Below are 15861 nucleotides of genomic sequence, written 5' to 3' on the forward strand. Positions count from 1 at the left end.
TGGACAAGCTTGGTCTCTGCATTTCCAGTGCCAAAGAATTTATGATTCTAAGGACACCACGCATAGCTATTAAAGGTAAAAGAAACAGCAGGGGCATGATTCCAACTGCTTAGTGAACAATTGTCGAAGGATGTTTATTAAAGCTGGGTCTCAAGTGAGAGATAAATGCGTAGTTCTATTATGCATGTTAGATCTAGCATGTTGCAAGCTTAAAAGAAGATAGATCAAAACAAGAGAGATTTAAAAATCATAAAGACAAAATGTAGCTATGTCAGTATGTGAAAATGATCTCTCCTCAGCCCTTCAGGAAACATGTAACCACAACAAAATTAATAGCAACTTAGTGACATTGCATTTCTTAAACTGTCTTGCAGTTAAAACCCATTTAAATGTGCTCATATTAATCTACTGTTTAATCACCTAAACAAAGACACTGCATCATATAATTTCTGTTGTATAATTCTTATTTATTAATGTGCATTGTTTAGTTCTTGAAAGAAAAACAAAAATAAAAGCAAAAAATATAAAAATGCACACAGAAAAGACACTAAACATATTTTTCATTAACAGAGTTCTTTTTTTTACCATATAAGTTTCTGCTGAATGATTTTTAAAGGAATTCACTTGCTCAGGGTTAGCATATATTTTCCAATTCCCATAATTTACAGAAAAATGTACAAATATTGCAGATGGAGACTGTGCAATCTCCACATGATTACAACTTCAGTTTCTCGGTTGTCTGGGGCCTTGCGTAAATGCCAATAAATATGAGTTCACCCACTGTGCCTTTTAACCTTTGTTCCCAAAGGTAAAGGGCAGGATTTTTAATCAAGTAGCAATTTATCTTTAATTAGGAAAACATAATTAGGTATTATCACCTAATTGCAATTACTGGTTAGAGAAAGTCACATTTCAGTTCTCCTTTTTCTGAATGCTGCATCTGTAATTTGTGTTTGGCAGATGGCCAATAACCTGTAGAAGGTGATCACTGTGCTTCTCTGCAACACAGGTGTCAAAGTCACCAACTCTGCAGCCAAATAGGAAACCAAACGATCCTTCCCAAACCACATTTTAGCTGTATCTATTTCCTGCTCAGACATCAAGTGTAAATCAAAATACTTGTATAAAAACAAAAAAACACAGCCATGGGTGATAGGTTGGAGACCGTCCCACACTTCTTTCCTGGTACAGTTAAAGACAGTTTGTCTCAAGGCACCACTATGGTTGAACGTCAGATACATGGGTAATCACTAATCTACTAAATAGCTTTTGCAATTGTGTCAAGCAATCTCTAGGGGACCATTAAACATACAGTAGGCACATGTATTATAATACAAATAGAAAACAATAAGTCCTAGAAAAAGCATGTTGAGCACCTTTGTGGCATTGTTTGTATTTCTTTACCTATAGCTACGTAAACCTTACATTTACGAAAGGAAAGACTAATGTTTTTAAAGTTACACTCATAGTTGCTTTGTGTGCTAACTCATGAGCCAATCTAGTTCGTAGGCATACTCTGTGAAGTCGTTGGGTCTTGATCTGCTTCTGTGACACTGGTAGATTCATTTAGGTGTGTGCTCAAGTTTTCTGATGTCAGGTGGGAAGACTTGTAGACAATCTCATTGAAGTCGGACCTGATGCACACCAGAGGGGGGTCATTCAGGGGGTCTTCCACTGAGACCTGGGTGTTCTCTCGAGTCATTCCCATGTCTTTGCTATGTTCTGAGGGCGATTTTCTTTTCATGCGAGTGTAAGTTTTGTCTTGATTCTCCATGCCTTGCTCATTTTTCAAAAACCGTCCAAAGAACCAAATGAAGAATCCAAACCACACAAAAGCTATCAAACTTGGGACAAAGGCCATACACTTGACATCAAGGCTAGCCCCTATGAACCTGCTATGCAAGAACATGTCTCCCTCAGCATAAGTTTTGTTTGTCTGCGGGTTAGTGTGATTTGACCTCCACTCCCAGGATAGCTTGGTTCTGTTCAAATCCTTCAAACTTTCAGTGTCTTTCACTGTGTATATCTTCTGTCCTGGACCAATGTACTGTCCATATTCATGAGGTTTGTAAAATATTTGGTTCTTCCACATATTAAGATCCAAAATCAAGACAAGAAAGATAATTCCATAGTTAAACCATTTACCTGCATTAAAAGAGAAATACTGCATTAATCAAAGGTCCATACAATTACAATAGGTTTTCTCCAAAAAAGAGATAATGGCATTAACACTATAAGTTACTAATATTTTAGACTCATTAACAAGTAAATTGGCAAAGAAAATTTATTTATTCATTCTAGGCATATGATAAACCTAACTGTAAATTCCCAATCCAGTAACATACTTATAGCAACAGGATTAAGACCTTATTTTAGAGACACCACAGCTATACTCAAATCTGGTTCCATGTAGGTTATTCTTCAGTACATTTTAATTAATGTTGAAAACAAATTTCTAATGAAATTTATAGGAAAGTTCAGTGTATGATTGAACATCTCTCACAGTTTTATAATTATGTTTGGGTAAGAAATAAATCATTTTGCAATGCGAGCACAGTAGTATATCAATTGAATCACACAGCTATTGCAGGTGACCTGTTGATTAAACCATTAGTTGATGTGATTTGGATCAATAGTCCTTGATCTGAATTCTTGATCAAGACTTTAAAAATAATTGCATTGCTGGCATGGTGGCGCACACTTGTAATCCCTACGCTTGGGTGGCTGAGACAGGAGGATACCACAGGTTCGAAACCAGCCTCAGATATTTAGTGAGACTCTCAGCAACTTAATGAGACCTTGTTTCCAAATCAAATATAAAAATAGGTCTGGGATTATAGCCTGGAGGTAGAAAGGTTCTGGGTGGAACCCAGAACTCCCAGTACCACAAAAAAACAAATTAAAAATAATTACATTGAAGAGAATAAATTTATTGGAAATATAAATATAGCCAAAGCTAATGAACTGCAGATAGAAAGAATGTAGTAAAACTTCCAAAGGATACTAGATGCCATTTGGATACTTACAACTTATTACAAGTTTTACAGCATTATGTATATATAATAATATAGTAATATCTACCTTATAAGTCTGTTGTATAAAATTGGGTGATATATGTACTGTGTTCTAGAAGCTTTAGTATAATTTTATATATTATGTCCAAATTATTTTCTTTTGTACTTGAAATATTTTAAGCTGCCACTTCACAGGTTATGTACTTTGCAAATATATATCTTAACAGATATACAGAAATATAATATGAAAAATATAACTGTGAGGAGCTTAGGAAAGTATTCTGTCATCATCATTATATACATTTAAGCTCCTAAATAGGTCCTTGCTCCAAAACTTACTAGCTATGTGGTTTTGGTCAGTTTTTAAAATTTTCTAATGGCCAGTTTCTTTGCATGCAGAAACTAATAATATTTATTAAAGTTGTTAACATTTCATGAGATTATTAAATGGGAAACTCAGTGTCTGGTAGAATGACTCAGCAATAGTATTATTATCATCAAAACCTTGCCTAACCTATGACAGTATCTTCATTTGTATGAGAATTTGCAACTTCTTTTCCATGAAGAAAATTTACATAAATGATGTAATGATGGTCATACCTTTATTTGATTAAACTTTTGTGGTTTGATTTTTAAGAATTTTTTTTGCTTTATTCTTAGTATGAATCAGTTTAGTTTTGAATACCTAATGATCAATTTGAAATTAGTGCCAAATGTAATAAACACTTGATCATGTCTGGAAATAATGTTTCCAATGTTCCAAGTTACTTTCTAGTTTGAGTATGCAAAAAAAATCAAATACAAAGGTGAGCACCATTATTAAACATTTATTGTGCACTCATAATAGAGAAGCTATGTATAGATACACTGGTAAATGGGGAAGGTGCATCTTTGACAGAGATACCAACAGACAATAAGAGGTCACATATGAGAGATGCCAAATGAGTGATAGAAACAATAAATGCGATAGAGTTTTGAGAACATGGAATAAAAACTAAGGGATAGTTTCTCAGTTTTTAGGAATTTGGAGGAAGAATCAGTTCATAAAATCCTTGAAAGAAAAGCAGGGCAGAGAACACTTTGGAAATTTTTGCATTTTTAATTTATGCCTTTATTATGCTACAGGTAGATTAGCATACTAAAAAAATGAGGTAATATGGAAGAGAGGAGCTGAGGGGAGAGGGAAGGAAAAATTAGATAATATTATAGCAAAAGAAAGACAAGGGAGAGATAAAAGGCAGGTAAAGTGAAATAGTTGAGATTCCCACCTAGTGTTAAGCACGGAAGTTCTTTATTTGTGGTGCTGGTGCTGCTCCCAGGACTTTGCAAATTCTAGGAGAGTGCTTTATCACTAAGCTGTGTCCTCAGGCTCAGCCTCAAATTATGGAGGCACTCACTTGTGGTTTTCAAGACATAAAACAAGCTAGAGAGGGGCGTTGGGTCCTTTTCTGTTATAGGAGATTCATACTTACTCTCTACATGTGTCACAAAGCCAGACCAAGGAGTGGAGGTTAAGAGAGCCCTGAGCTTGTATTCCTGTCCATCATCTTCTTGACTCACAGAGGCCCCTTGAAGAAATGTGAACCCCTTGGTAGGTCCTCTTAAAATAAAATCACAAATAGAGTAGTCCCCCATAAAGGTTTCTCTGTCTCACGTTAATAGGATATCAGAAATGGGAGATGGCAACATTCAGAATCAGAGGAGAAAGAAATGCTCATGGCACTTGGTGAAAAAAGTGCTTTCCTGATAGATGTTCCATGCTTGTGAATGGGTATAGAAAAACCCCAATAAACCCCTAGAGTAAAAATGGAAGTAAGTGGATATTGACTGACCAAACTGATCGAGAAGACTAAGGATACAAAGAGTCTTTCCTGATACTTTCAAGTTATTTTTTTACTAGTTGATAGTGTAGTCAGTCAGCCACTCAGTTTCCACACCAAATAATCACTTTGTTATTTCTCACATGATGTGAAGTCTGAATACTTAGATAGGGTGGAGGGGGAGCAAATAAAAACGTGTTGCCTGAAGTCACCTAATGGCTATCATCACCTTGCTTCAATACATCTTTACCCATTTGCATCAGCAAGGCCAATGGTGATAAAAGCCACAGCTGGAAATCAGCAGATGGAGATCTCCTCCCAACACTGAACTTAATACTAATGCAGGTAGCCTGTTTAGCTCTTCTTGACTATAATTATTCTATTTCAGATTGAGAAAACTGACTAGAAGCCTTCTAGTTCTGTGATCCTGTCTTCCTCCCCAGCCCCCAAATAGTTCTATTTATTAGCTATGGGTAGAACTATTTTTTTTTAATTTCTGGGAAATGAAGATACCAGTGTAACTACTCAAAGGAATTTTTGTGAGAATAAAGTGAGAGGTTATATCTGAAATATATTGCTTTCCCAAAATGTAGGTTGGTATTACATCTCCAATTTCTTTTCTCTTCTTCATTATTTCAGATAATGTAGGATCTTGGTGACAGAATAGATGGAAAGAAAGGTTTGTGAGGGTGTTAACAACGATATATTCTAAAGCTGACTGAATTTTTCAGTTTGGATAAATCAGCATGAATTATTGAGTGCCAGTGCCTACAGGTAGAACAAATGGGACCAGATAATCAAGAGGACCCAGCATGTAGATGTACAAATATATGCTTTGTAAATCAGCATATTTAACATATTAAAAATCCTTAGCAATTTATCTTTTTTTTGTGTGGTACCGGGGGTGGAACCCAGGGGTTCTTCTACCTCCAGGCTATACTCCCAGACCTATTTTTATACTTTTACTTGGAAACAGGTCCTCACTAAGTTGCTGAGAGCCTCACTAAGTAGCTGAGGCTGGCTTTGAACCTGTGCGATCCTCCTGTCTCAGCTTCCCAAGCGCGGGGATTAGAAGTAGGTGCTACCACACCTGGCTCTTAGCAATTCATAGGTTGTCTACAACTTGCAATAGTATTAGGTCTGAGAAAAGGTCTTTTCTTTGTACTGTGATCAAACCCAAGGGCATTTAACTTCTGAGCTACACTCGGCCTTATTTATTTATTTATTTATTTATTTATTTATTTTTAAACATGGTCTCGCTATATTGCTGAGAGTCTTGCTACATTTGTGAGACTATTCTCAAACCTGGGATCCTTCTGTCTCATCCTTCCAAGTACTGGGATTACAAGAGTACATGATCAGGCCTGGCTTCAGAAAGGTTTTTGGTACACTGAGATTCCATTTAACCCCAATCAGAGTGGCATAAAATAGTCAAATGACAACAAATACTGATAAGCATGTGGGGAAATAGAAACTCTTTTACACTGTTGGTGGGAGTACAAACTAGTTCAGCCATTGTGGAGATCAGTGTGGAGATTCTTTAGAATGGATCTACCATATGATCCGGCTCTACCACTCTTGGGTATCTTTGCAAAGGGGTTGAAATCAGAGAACTACACTAACATATGCATACCCATGTTCATAGCAGCACAATTCGTAATAGCCAAAATATGGAACCAACCTAGGTCTCTATCAACAGATGAATGGATTGCAAAATTATGGGATATGCACACAATGGAATTCTACTCAGCAATAAAGAAGAACAAAATCATGTAATTCACAAGAAGATGGAAAGACCTGGAGAAGATTATGTTAAGTGAGATTAACCAAGCACAGAAAGAGAAGGGACATATGTTTTCTCTAATATGCTCAAGCTAGAGAGTATTGGGGATACCAGAGGGACTTCAGACAATGGAGGGGAAACCTCAGCAAAGCCAGAAAGAAAGAAGGCTGGGTTAATTAATGGAAAGCTATATTTGAATATATGTATACATGTGAATATAACATAGTTAACCTGGACACTCAGTATTGGGAGCGAGGGAAAAAGGGAAGCAGGGGGTGGAGGCACCAAGTACTGTGTGAATATATGCCATTGTCAACATGATCCACATTATGATGTGAGACTACAGTGCACCGATAAGAAAGAAAAAAGGTCTTCTGTATACCCAAATTTTGAGGTTAAACAAAGGGGATAACCTCAAGAGTGGAGAGGCTATGTGTGGAGACTGGAACACGGTAGGCTTCCTATTGACATTATTTTCTTTTATTTTTCTGAAGATCTAGCAGTATACTTCCTTTTATTGTTATGGTCACTCAGTTGAAACTTGAAGCTGTTTAAAAAGGCAGGAGAACCAGGCATGGTGGCGCACGCTTGTAACCCCCGCGCTTGGGAGGCGGAGATAGGAGGATCGCGCAGGTTCGAAGCCAGCCGCGCTGCTTTAAGAGACCCTGTTTCCAAAAATAAAAAAGTATAAAATAGGTCTGGGAGTGTAGCCCGGAGGTAGAAGGGCTTCCAGGAATCCCAGTACCACCAAAATAAATAAATAAATAAATAAATAAATAAATAAATAAATGGCAGGAGAAATAGCATTTCGTTCTTTTTAAAATTGGTATATTATAACCATGATGAAGTGTCCAACCACCTGATATGACCTGCGGTCCATTTAGCTATTAGTACTGAGAAAGGATGCTCACTCTTTCTCTCACTCATTCATCTTTCTATTTTTTCACATAATATTTTATTACCTTGATAATGATTTTCTTGTTCCTGTAAGATGTGGTAAAAATAAAAGGCTAAGTCAGGCAGGGCAATACAATCTCTGTTTTCTTGTCTAAACAGTGAGTGAGTCAAGATATATAATTATTAAGGTTTCTTCCCTGTCCTAAAAGTCTCTTTCATGAGCCTGTGAAGTAAAAATTGTCTTCATCTTAATGTTTTCTGATTGGTCAGAAAAATCTCACCTCTAAAGCAAAACAGATGGATCATACAGTTTGTAAATAGAGAAAGGTTTCCTTAAAATAATTATACATTCTGAGAAACAGTTTACCATAAATGATCAATGTGAGTCCCTGAAATGACCCACATGGAAAGGATATAAGACACACAAAAGAGGAAAGGATTGAAAGTGCTTGCATGGCTATTTTCCCAAGTGTGCTGTTGTGAATATATGATCAACAGTAACCAGGGGTTTGGCATTTCAGCATTAATCATATAAAAGCTTTGCTTCTTCCCCTGTTGTTTCAACTACACAGTGCAATGTAAATCAACAAGGAGGGAGGGTGAGAATCCATACATTATTTCTATTAATCTCTTCATGAAATATCTCACTGTCTCCTTTAATGAGAAATCACTGCATGGTGTTAGTGAGATTACCTCTTTCTTGTGTTTTGTGCTTTTAATGACTCTTAGTTATTGTAAAAATGATACTATAATGAAAATTTTATATTTTTGCTTTGTGGGAGTTTATAGAATCCTGGGACAGTTAATTTTAAAAGGATTCTTCATTAAATATTACCCTCACTTAGCATAGCAAATGACAATAATTTGAGGGAAAGTGTTCTTTTTACAACTAAGAGTGCTGATATTCCTACCAAATAATGAACAATTCATGATTTAATCTCTGCACAGTGGTTGCCAATTAGCATGGTGGTCAGGCTGTGCTATGGGCACCGTTCTACCAAGTGGGTAACACTACATAGGCAGTGCTGGTGCACAAAAGTGTTAAGTTTCACAGGGCCACTCAGCATCCATTGTGGGAGGGCGGGAAACTGAGTGCTTAAAAAAGATGGATTTTGGATAAATAAAAGAAATGCAAGTAAATGTGATGGCACACACCTGTAATCCCAGTACTTGGAAGCTGAGATAGGAGGATCTCAGATTTGAGACCAGCCTCGGCAATGAAGGGTGACTCTCAGCAACTCAGTGAGATCCAGTTTCAGAACAACAACAACAAACATCGGACTGAAGGTGTAGCTTCAGGGTAGCGTGCCCCTGAGCTCAGTATCAGGGTCCAAGGGGAAAAATAACAGTTTTGTTTAGTCTCCTTGGCTACCCTCAATAACCTTTTATTACAGATGGAGCTGTGAAAAATGGGGCTTGCTCAGTTAGATTTCTTCAAGTTTCTCCACAGGTAATTTAGGGATAACTAAAAAATATACATAAAGTGCTAAGCTCATGATGAAAATCAGTTAGTAAACTGAAGATATTTACTTACTAATTTATGAATTAATAATAATTACCTGAGTTGGTAAAGTACCTTCTTAAAACTTAAAAGTAAGTTACTATTGCTTATCAAAATACCCCTTTAGGCGCTGCTGCTTCCTCAGTGAAGATAATTCCTTTAGGAAGTAATCTAACATGATACATACAGGTACTTGGTAGGTCACCTTGTGAAAAACAAACAACAAACAACAACAACAACAAAAAGAAGATATGTGGTCATACTGAATTAGAGGACTAGTAGATTACAACTACAACTTTCTTTTCTTTTTTTCTTCTATCTTACTGGTACTAGGAATTGAAGCCAAGGGCATTCTAACACCCCCAGCTATTTTAATTTTTTTTTTAAAAAAAACAAGGTCTTTCTAGGTGTCTGAGAGTCTTGTTACATTTCTGAGACTGGTCTCAAACCTGCAATTCTTTTGCCTTGGCCTCCCAAGTCCTGGGGTTACAGGTATTTCCCATTACATCCAGGTACAAGTCTAAGTTGTTGACACATAGCAACTCAAAAATTGTCTGTTAACCAACATGTGAACTCTGAGATGCTGTGTCCTGAAATATACAAATGAAGTTCTGGAGTTTCAAATCAATGCATGTGTTACAATTATGTAGTGAATTTGAGGCTATTGCTAAAATTTTATATAATTAGGAAAAGCAAAATATTCAGGTCTCAAAAATGATGATTATTCCAGGTCCTTCCTCTGGCTGTGAATACAATTCCTGAAGGGCATGTGAATTTTATTACAAAGATGCTCATATATGCATAAACAAAGAGCACTGCTGCCTGAATGGCTAGTTTAGGTTCAGCTAGGACTGACTTGCTAAAGGCAAAGCAACCAAGTCTTGAAGAAGATGAGTTTTGTACAAATAAAAGGAGTTGCTGATTTTTATAGCAGTAAACTCTTAGACCTGGACAAATGTACTGAAGATGGAAATTGCTTCAGGAGAGATTTGAAAAATTCCCAACTGAGAGAATAGCAAGAGGTCTTTGCATCCTTTGGATAAATTCATGATCTTTGGGGACTGTCTTTGTGTACAGGATGCAGCATATTTTCCTGTAACAAGTCCCTTGCTAATTTTGTCAGACAGAAATACCCTGCTGGATGGGCTGCTGCCCCACTCTTCTCCAGTGCTTTGCAGCATTTGATGGATGCTGGAGAGCTCTTTAAGAAAACAATCTCTGGGAATTCATTTGCCAGACATCATACACCTACGGATGTAAAACAAAGGGTTTTATTCATTAACTTTCACACTCTTGCCATTGTCAAGCACCTGTGCCCTCACGCCACTCAGCAAACTGAAATAGAACACAGACACCACGGAAGCTTGTTTACTTCTGCATCTTCCGTTTTTGCCAAAAGGGTTCCTGTGGGTATCGTTGTGCCAACAGTGTGAATTCTCTCCTTGTGGCTGCACAGGCCTTCCTCCTGGCCTTTCTCTCAACCCCTCCTAATTTACTCAGATGATGGCCACCTATGGGACACTTCCTTTGTATAGCTGGGATGACAGATGGCAGCGCTTCCACCGGGATTGGCATTAATAGGACTCAGAGGAGTTTCTGAGGCTGAATTAAGAGGCCATTCCTCTTTGCCTCCCGAGGTTTACTGTATCACATTTTTTAAATCCATCTGTGTACTCACCCTATAGGTAAAAGGGAGAGGGCAGAGAAGATGATTATACAGCTGCTTTTAGCATCGTCTTGAAGAGAACAATGGACATGGGCTAAAAGTACCAATGTGACCGAGTCACTATTTACCTCCTTTGTTGTTGAAGGCAAAAATTCCAAGAAAAAACATATATATTAACACACCCTTCATAAAAGATGATTCATTTTTATAAGCTGCATCTTGGCTTATAAAATGAAAGCTCATACATACTGCAGTGAACCATCTGTCAAGGGGAATCCAGATGAGCTAAACAGATGCAACAATCTAAGTGATTTCTGACATGCATAAATAAAGCTGGCTTGGACTCAGGATTAAAAAATACTCAAATCCTAAATGTTTTCCAAACGTCAATGGGAGCTCATCAGTGTCAGATAACACTTGATCTGGAGTATTTCATTAGTCGGAGCATTATTTACTTCAGATTTCGTCTGCCTGTGGTCTCAGGAAAGTAAGTGACAGAAGAAAGCTAGGAAGAGTGGATAAATGGCAAGAGAGCTCTTTCTCAACCTACTTTGTTTTGGAATTAAATAATGAATACAAACTCTGAACAAATGAAAGAAAAAGCTTTAAGTAAAATATAGTGACTGCTTATGGACCTCTTACAACATGACAGGCAGTTTTTGAAGTGCCCTGCATATGTTCATTAATTAAATACTCACAACAACCCTATGGGAAGTACCATTACTGACCACATCAAGAAGACAAGAAACCAGCCTTCAAAAGATCAAGGAATCTATCATGGCCATGCCACCAGGGAGAACAGAGCCTGAGCCCATGCATAGGATCTTTCTTCAGATTGCACTGAATATCTAGATGATTGGAACATGATGTGGGGCCAGGGTGACACTGTGAGACCCTTAGCCATCCTTGCCAAGGTTCTTATAGTGCAGAACAAACACAGGCAGATAAAGCAGCAGAAAAAGTCATCTGGGGTCTGCAGAATCTGTCCCATCCTTGGCCTCAGCTTCCTCTGTGGTCACCCTGATTATAGCACTTTCCCTAGTCCTACTGTATCTTGAAGCTGTTTCTGTTGGACTCAACTCTGGACATTTTAACTTTTAGAAGGAATGTAGCATGTACCTTTCTTAGTGGCCACCCCACTTCTTTTTATGCTTTAATTGGTGCATTATAGTCTCACATCCTAATGTAAATCATGTTGACAATGACATACATGAATACAGTACTGTGTGCAGTACAAATCCTTCTGAAGCTTAAAGGAAACTAACTGTTCATCCCACTTTTTTGTTTCTTACTTTATTTTATTTTATTTTTGTGCTTTTATTGCAATGACATACATGCATATAGCACTCGGTGTCCTGCCTGCCTCCCCATTTTGCTCCCTCTCAATAGAGAGTACCAAGATTGACATTGGTATATTCACATGTATATACATAGTTGATGGTAGTATTTCCATTAATGGACCTCAGTCTTCCTCTTCCTCCACCCTTAGATCTCCTCCCTGGCTCGACTGAGGATTCTCCTCCATTATCTGGAGTTCTTCTTGTATTCCATTTACTCCCTATCCTGCACATATTAGAGAAAAAATATGATCCTTCACGCTCTGCGATTGGCTAATCTTACTTAACATAATGTTCTCCAGGTTCTTCAATTTTCTTGCATATGGTGTAATTTTGTTCTCTTTGTTGCTGAGTAGAATTTCATTGTGTATATTTTCCATAATTTTGCAATCCATTCATCTGTTGATGGAGACCTAGGTTGGTTCCATATTTTGGCTATTACGAATTGTGCTGCTATGAACATGGATATGTATATATTACTGTAGTTCTCTGGTTTCAACCCCTTTGGAAAGATACCCAGGAGTGGTATAGCCAGATCACATAGTGGATCCATTCCCAGTATTCTAAGAAATCTCCACACTGGTCTCCATAGCAGCTGAACTAGTTTTCACTCCCACCAACAGTGTAAGAGTTTCCCCAGCATTTGTTGTTATTTTATTTATTTATTTATTTATTTATTTATTTATTTATTTATTTATTTTGGTGGTACTGGGGGTGGAACCCAGAAGCTTTCTACTTCTGGGCTATACTCCCAGACCCATTTTTATATTTTATTTAGAAACAGGGTCTCACTAAGTTGCTGAGAGCCTCACTAAGTAGCTGAGGCTGGCTTCGAACCTGTGCGATCCTCCTGTCTCAGCCTCCCAAGCCGGGGATTACAAGCATGTGCCATATGCTTGCCATTCTGATTGGGGTTAGATGGAATCTCAGTGTAGTGTTGATTTGCATCTCCCTGATGGCTAATGATGTTGAACATTTCTTCAGGTATCTATTGGCCATTTGTATCTCTTCTTTTGTAAAGTGTCTATTCAATCAGTTGCCCATTTCTTGATTGAGTTATTTGTTTTGCTAGTGTAAAGTCTTTTAAGTTCTTTATATAGTCTAGATATTAGTCCTCCATCAGAGGGATAGCTGGTAAAGATCTCCCATTCTGTAGGCTTTTTCTTTAGACTCTTGATCACCAGGAGATTCCATCTAACCCCAATCAAAGTGGCAATTATAAAGAAGTCAAATAACAATAGATGTTGGCAAGGATATGGGGAAATAGGCACCCTTCTATACTGTTGGTGGGAGTGAAAACTAGTTCAGCTGCTATGGAGATCAGTGTGGAGATTCCTTAGGACACTGGGAATGAGTCCACTATATGATCTGGCCATACCACTACTGGGTATCTTTCCAAAAGGGTTTAAACCAGAAAACTACAGTAACATATGAATACCCATATTCATAGAAGCACAATTCATAATAGCCAAATTATGGAGCCAAACTAGGTCTCCATCAACAGATGAATGAATTACAAACTTAAGAGAAACACACACAATGAAATTCTACTCAGCAATCAAGAAGAACAAAATTACAAAATTTCCTTTGATGAACAGAAACTTTTTACTTCAATGCCATCCCACTTGTTAATTTGTGTTAATTTTCTGAGCTTTGGAGGTCTTCTTGAAGAAGTTACCACCTGTGCCTATATGTTGAAGTGTTGAACCTATGCTTCACAGTCTCTGGTTTAACTTCCAGGTTCTGATCCATCTCAAGTTGATTCCTGTGCAAGGTGAGAGGTTATAATTTAGTTCCACTCTTCTACAAATAGACAGCCAGTTTTCCCAGCACCATTTGTTAAAAAGGCTGTCTTTTCTCCGGTGTATTTATTTGGTCCCTTTATGGAAGATCAATTGATTATAAGTGTGTAAATTTGTTTCTATATCTTCAACTCTGTTCCATTGGTCTGTGTGCCTGTTTTTGTGCCATACTGTCCTGTTTTAATCCCTATAGATCTGTAATATAATTTGAAGTCAACAATTGTGATGCTTCCTACATGGTTCTTATTGCTGAGAATTGCTTTGGCTATTCTGGGTCTTTTGTTCCTCCATATGAAATTTATGATTGATTTTCTAGATCTTTTAATATTAACATTGGTATTTTGATAGGGATTGCATTGATTCTATAGATCACTTTTGATAGAATGGCCATTTTAATAATATTTATTCTGCTTATTCAGGAGTGAGGGAGATCTTTCCATCTTCCAGGATCTTTCAATTTCTTTTATTAGTGTTGTATAATTTTCTTTGCAAAAGCCTTTACCTATTTGATTAGGTTAATTCCTAGATATTTTATTAGCTTTGAGGTTATTGTGAATGGAATTGTTTTCTGTATTTTTTTTTCTCCATGGTTGGCAAATAGAAAAGCTACTGATTTCTTAAGGTTGTTTTTGTATCCTGCTACTTTGCTGAATTGGTTAATCAGCTCCAGTAGTCTTTTGGTTGACTTTTTTTTTAGGAGTTCTAGATATAGGATCATGTCATCTGAAAACAAAGATAATTTAAGTTCTTATTGTCCTATTTTAATTCATTTGATATCCTTCTCTGATATTATTGCTCTAGCAAGAATCTCAAGACTATATAAAAATAGAGTGGTAATAGTGGGCATCCTTGCCTTGTTCCTGATTTTACAGGGAATTTTAGCAGTTTTTCCATTCGACATGATGTTGACTTTGGATTTACTATATATTGCCTTAATAATGTTGAGAAACATTTTTTCTATTCCAATTTTCTGCAGTGTTTTTAACATGAATGGATGATGGATTTTGTTAAATCCTTTTTCAGGATCTATTAATATGATTATGTGACTTTTGTTCTCAGTTTTATTTCTGTGGTGAGTAGCATGTATCAATTTGTGTATATTGAATCAGTCTCCTGGGATAAAACCAACTTGGTCATGGTATAAAATTTTCTTAATATGTTTTTGAATCTTCAGAGAGTATTTTGTTTATAATTTTTGCATTTATGTTCATCAATAATATTGGTCTGTAATTTTCTTTTCTTAAGGTATTGTTGTTTGGTTTGTTATTAATGTGATACTGGTCTAATAGGAGTTTGGAAGAATTTCATCACTATCAATTTTGTGGAACAACTTGTGAATATTGGGTTTAGTTCTTCTCTAAACGTTTTGTAGAATTCATCTGGACCTGGGATTTTCTTTAGTGGCATAATTTTTATTGCTGTTTCTTTCCTTTTTATTTGCTTGCTATTGGTCAGTTTGGGTTTTTTATATCCTCTTGGTTCAATTTAGGTAGAATACATGTTGATTTCTTTCATGTTTTCCAATTTATTGGAACTTTTTTTTTGGGGGGGGGTACTGGGGATGGAACCCTTCTACCTTTGGGCTACACTCCCGGACCTATTTTATATTTTATTTGGAAACAGGGTCTCTTAATCCAGATAGGCTGGCTTTGAACCTGAGTGATCCTCCTGCATCTGCCTCCTAAGTGTGGGGATTACAAGTGTGCGCCACCATGCTTGGCACATTAATTTTTAAAATAGTTTCTAGTGATCTGATTTTCCCCACAATCTGTGGTGATGTCTCCTTTTTCCTGATTTTAATAATTTGGGTTGATTCTTTCTTTCATTTGGTTAGACTGCCTAGGAGTTTGTTGATCTTGTTGATCTTTTCAAAGAACCAGCTTTTGGTTTCTTAATGTTTGTATTATTTTATTCTCAATTTCATTTATTTCTGCTTTAATTTTAATCATTTCCCGACTTCTCCTGGCTTTGGAATTAAACTAATTATGATTTTCTAAGTCATTGAGATGTGTCATTAGGTTGTTTATTTGGCAACTTTCTT

At 36.9% G+C, this 15861-nt stretch overlaps 1 protein-coding gene across 3 annotated transcripts in view; it reads right to left on the minus strand.

Moving 5' to 3' along the window:
• Positions 1 to 1498: 1498 nt before the first annotated feature.
• The window catches only part of TMEM117 (transmembrane protein 117), a gene marked incomplete at both ends in the record, with an annotated part of 622588 nt that continues 608225 nt past the window's right edge, over positions 1499 to 15861 (minus strand). For 2 of the 3 annotated variants that reach the window (XM_080706437.1, XM_080706438.1), the window contains one exon: positions 1499 to 2145. In XM_080706437.1, coding sequence (XP_080562563.1) covers positions 1499 to 2145 — 647 coding nt within the window. The remainder of the gene's footprint in view (positions 2146 to 15861) is intronic. The other variant, XM_080706439.1, reaches the window with a different exon arrangement.

The sequence above is a fragment of the Muscardinus avellanarius genome (genome assembly GCF_963383645.1).
Source record: "Muscardinus avellanarius genome assembly, chromosome: 11".
In the NCBI taxonomy this organism is placed as follows: Eukaryota; Metazoa; Chordata; class Mammalia; order Rodentia; family Gliridae; genus Muscardinus; species Muscardinus avellanarius.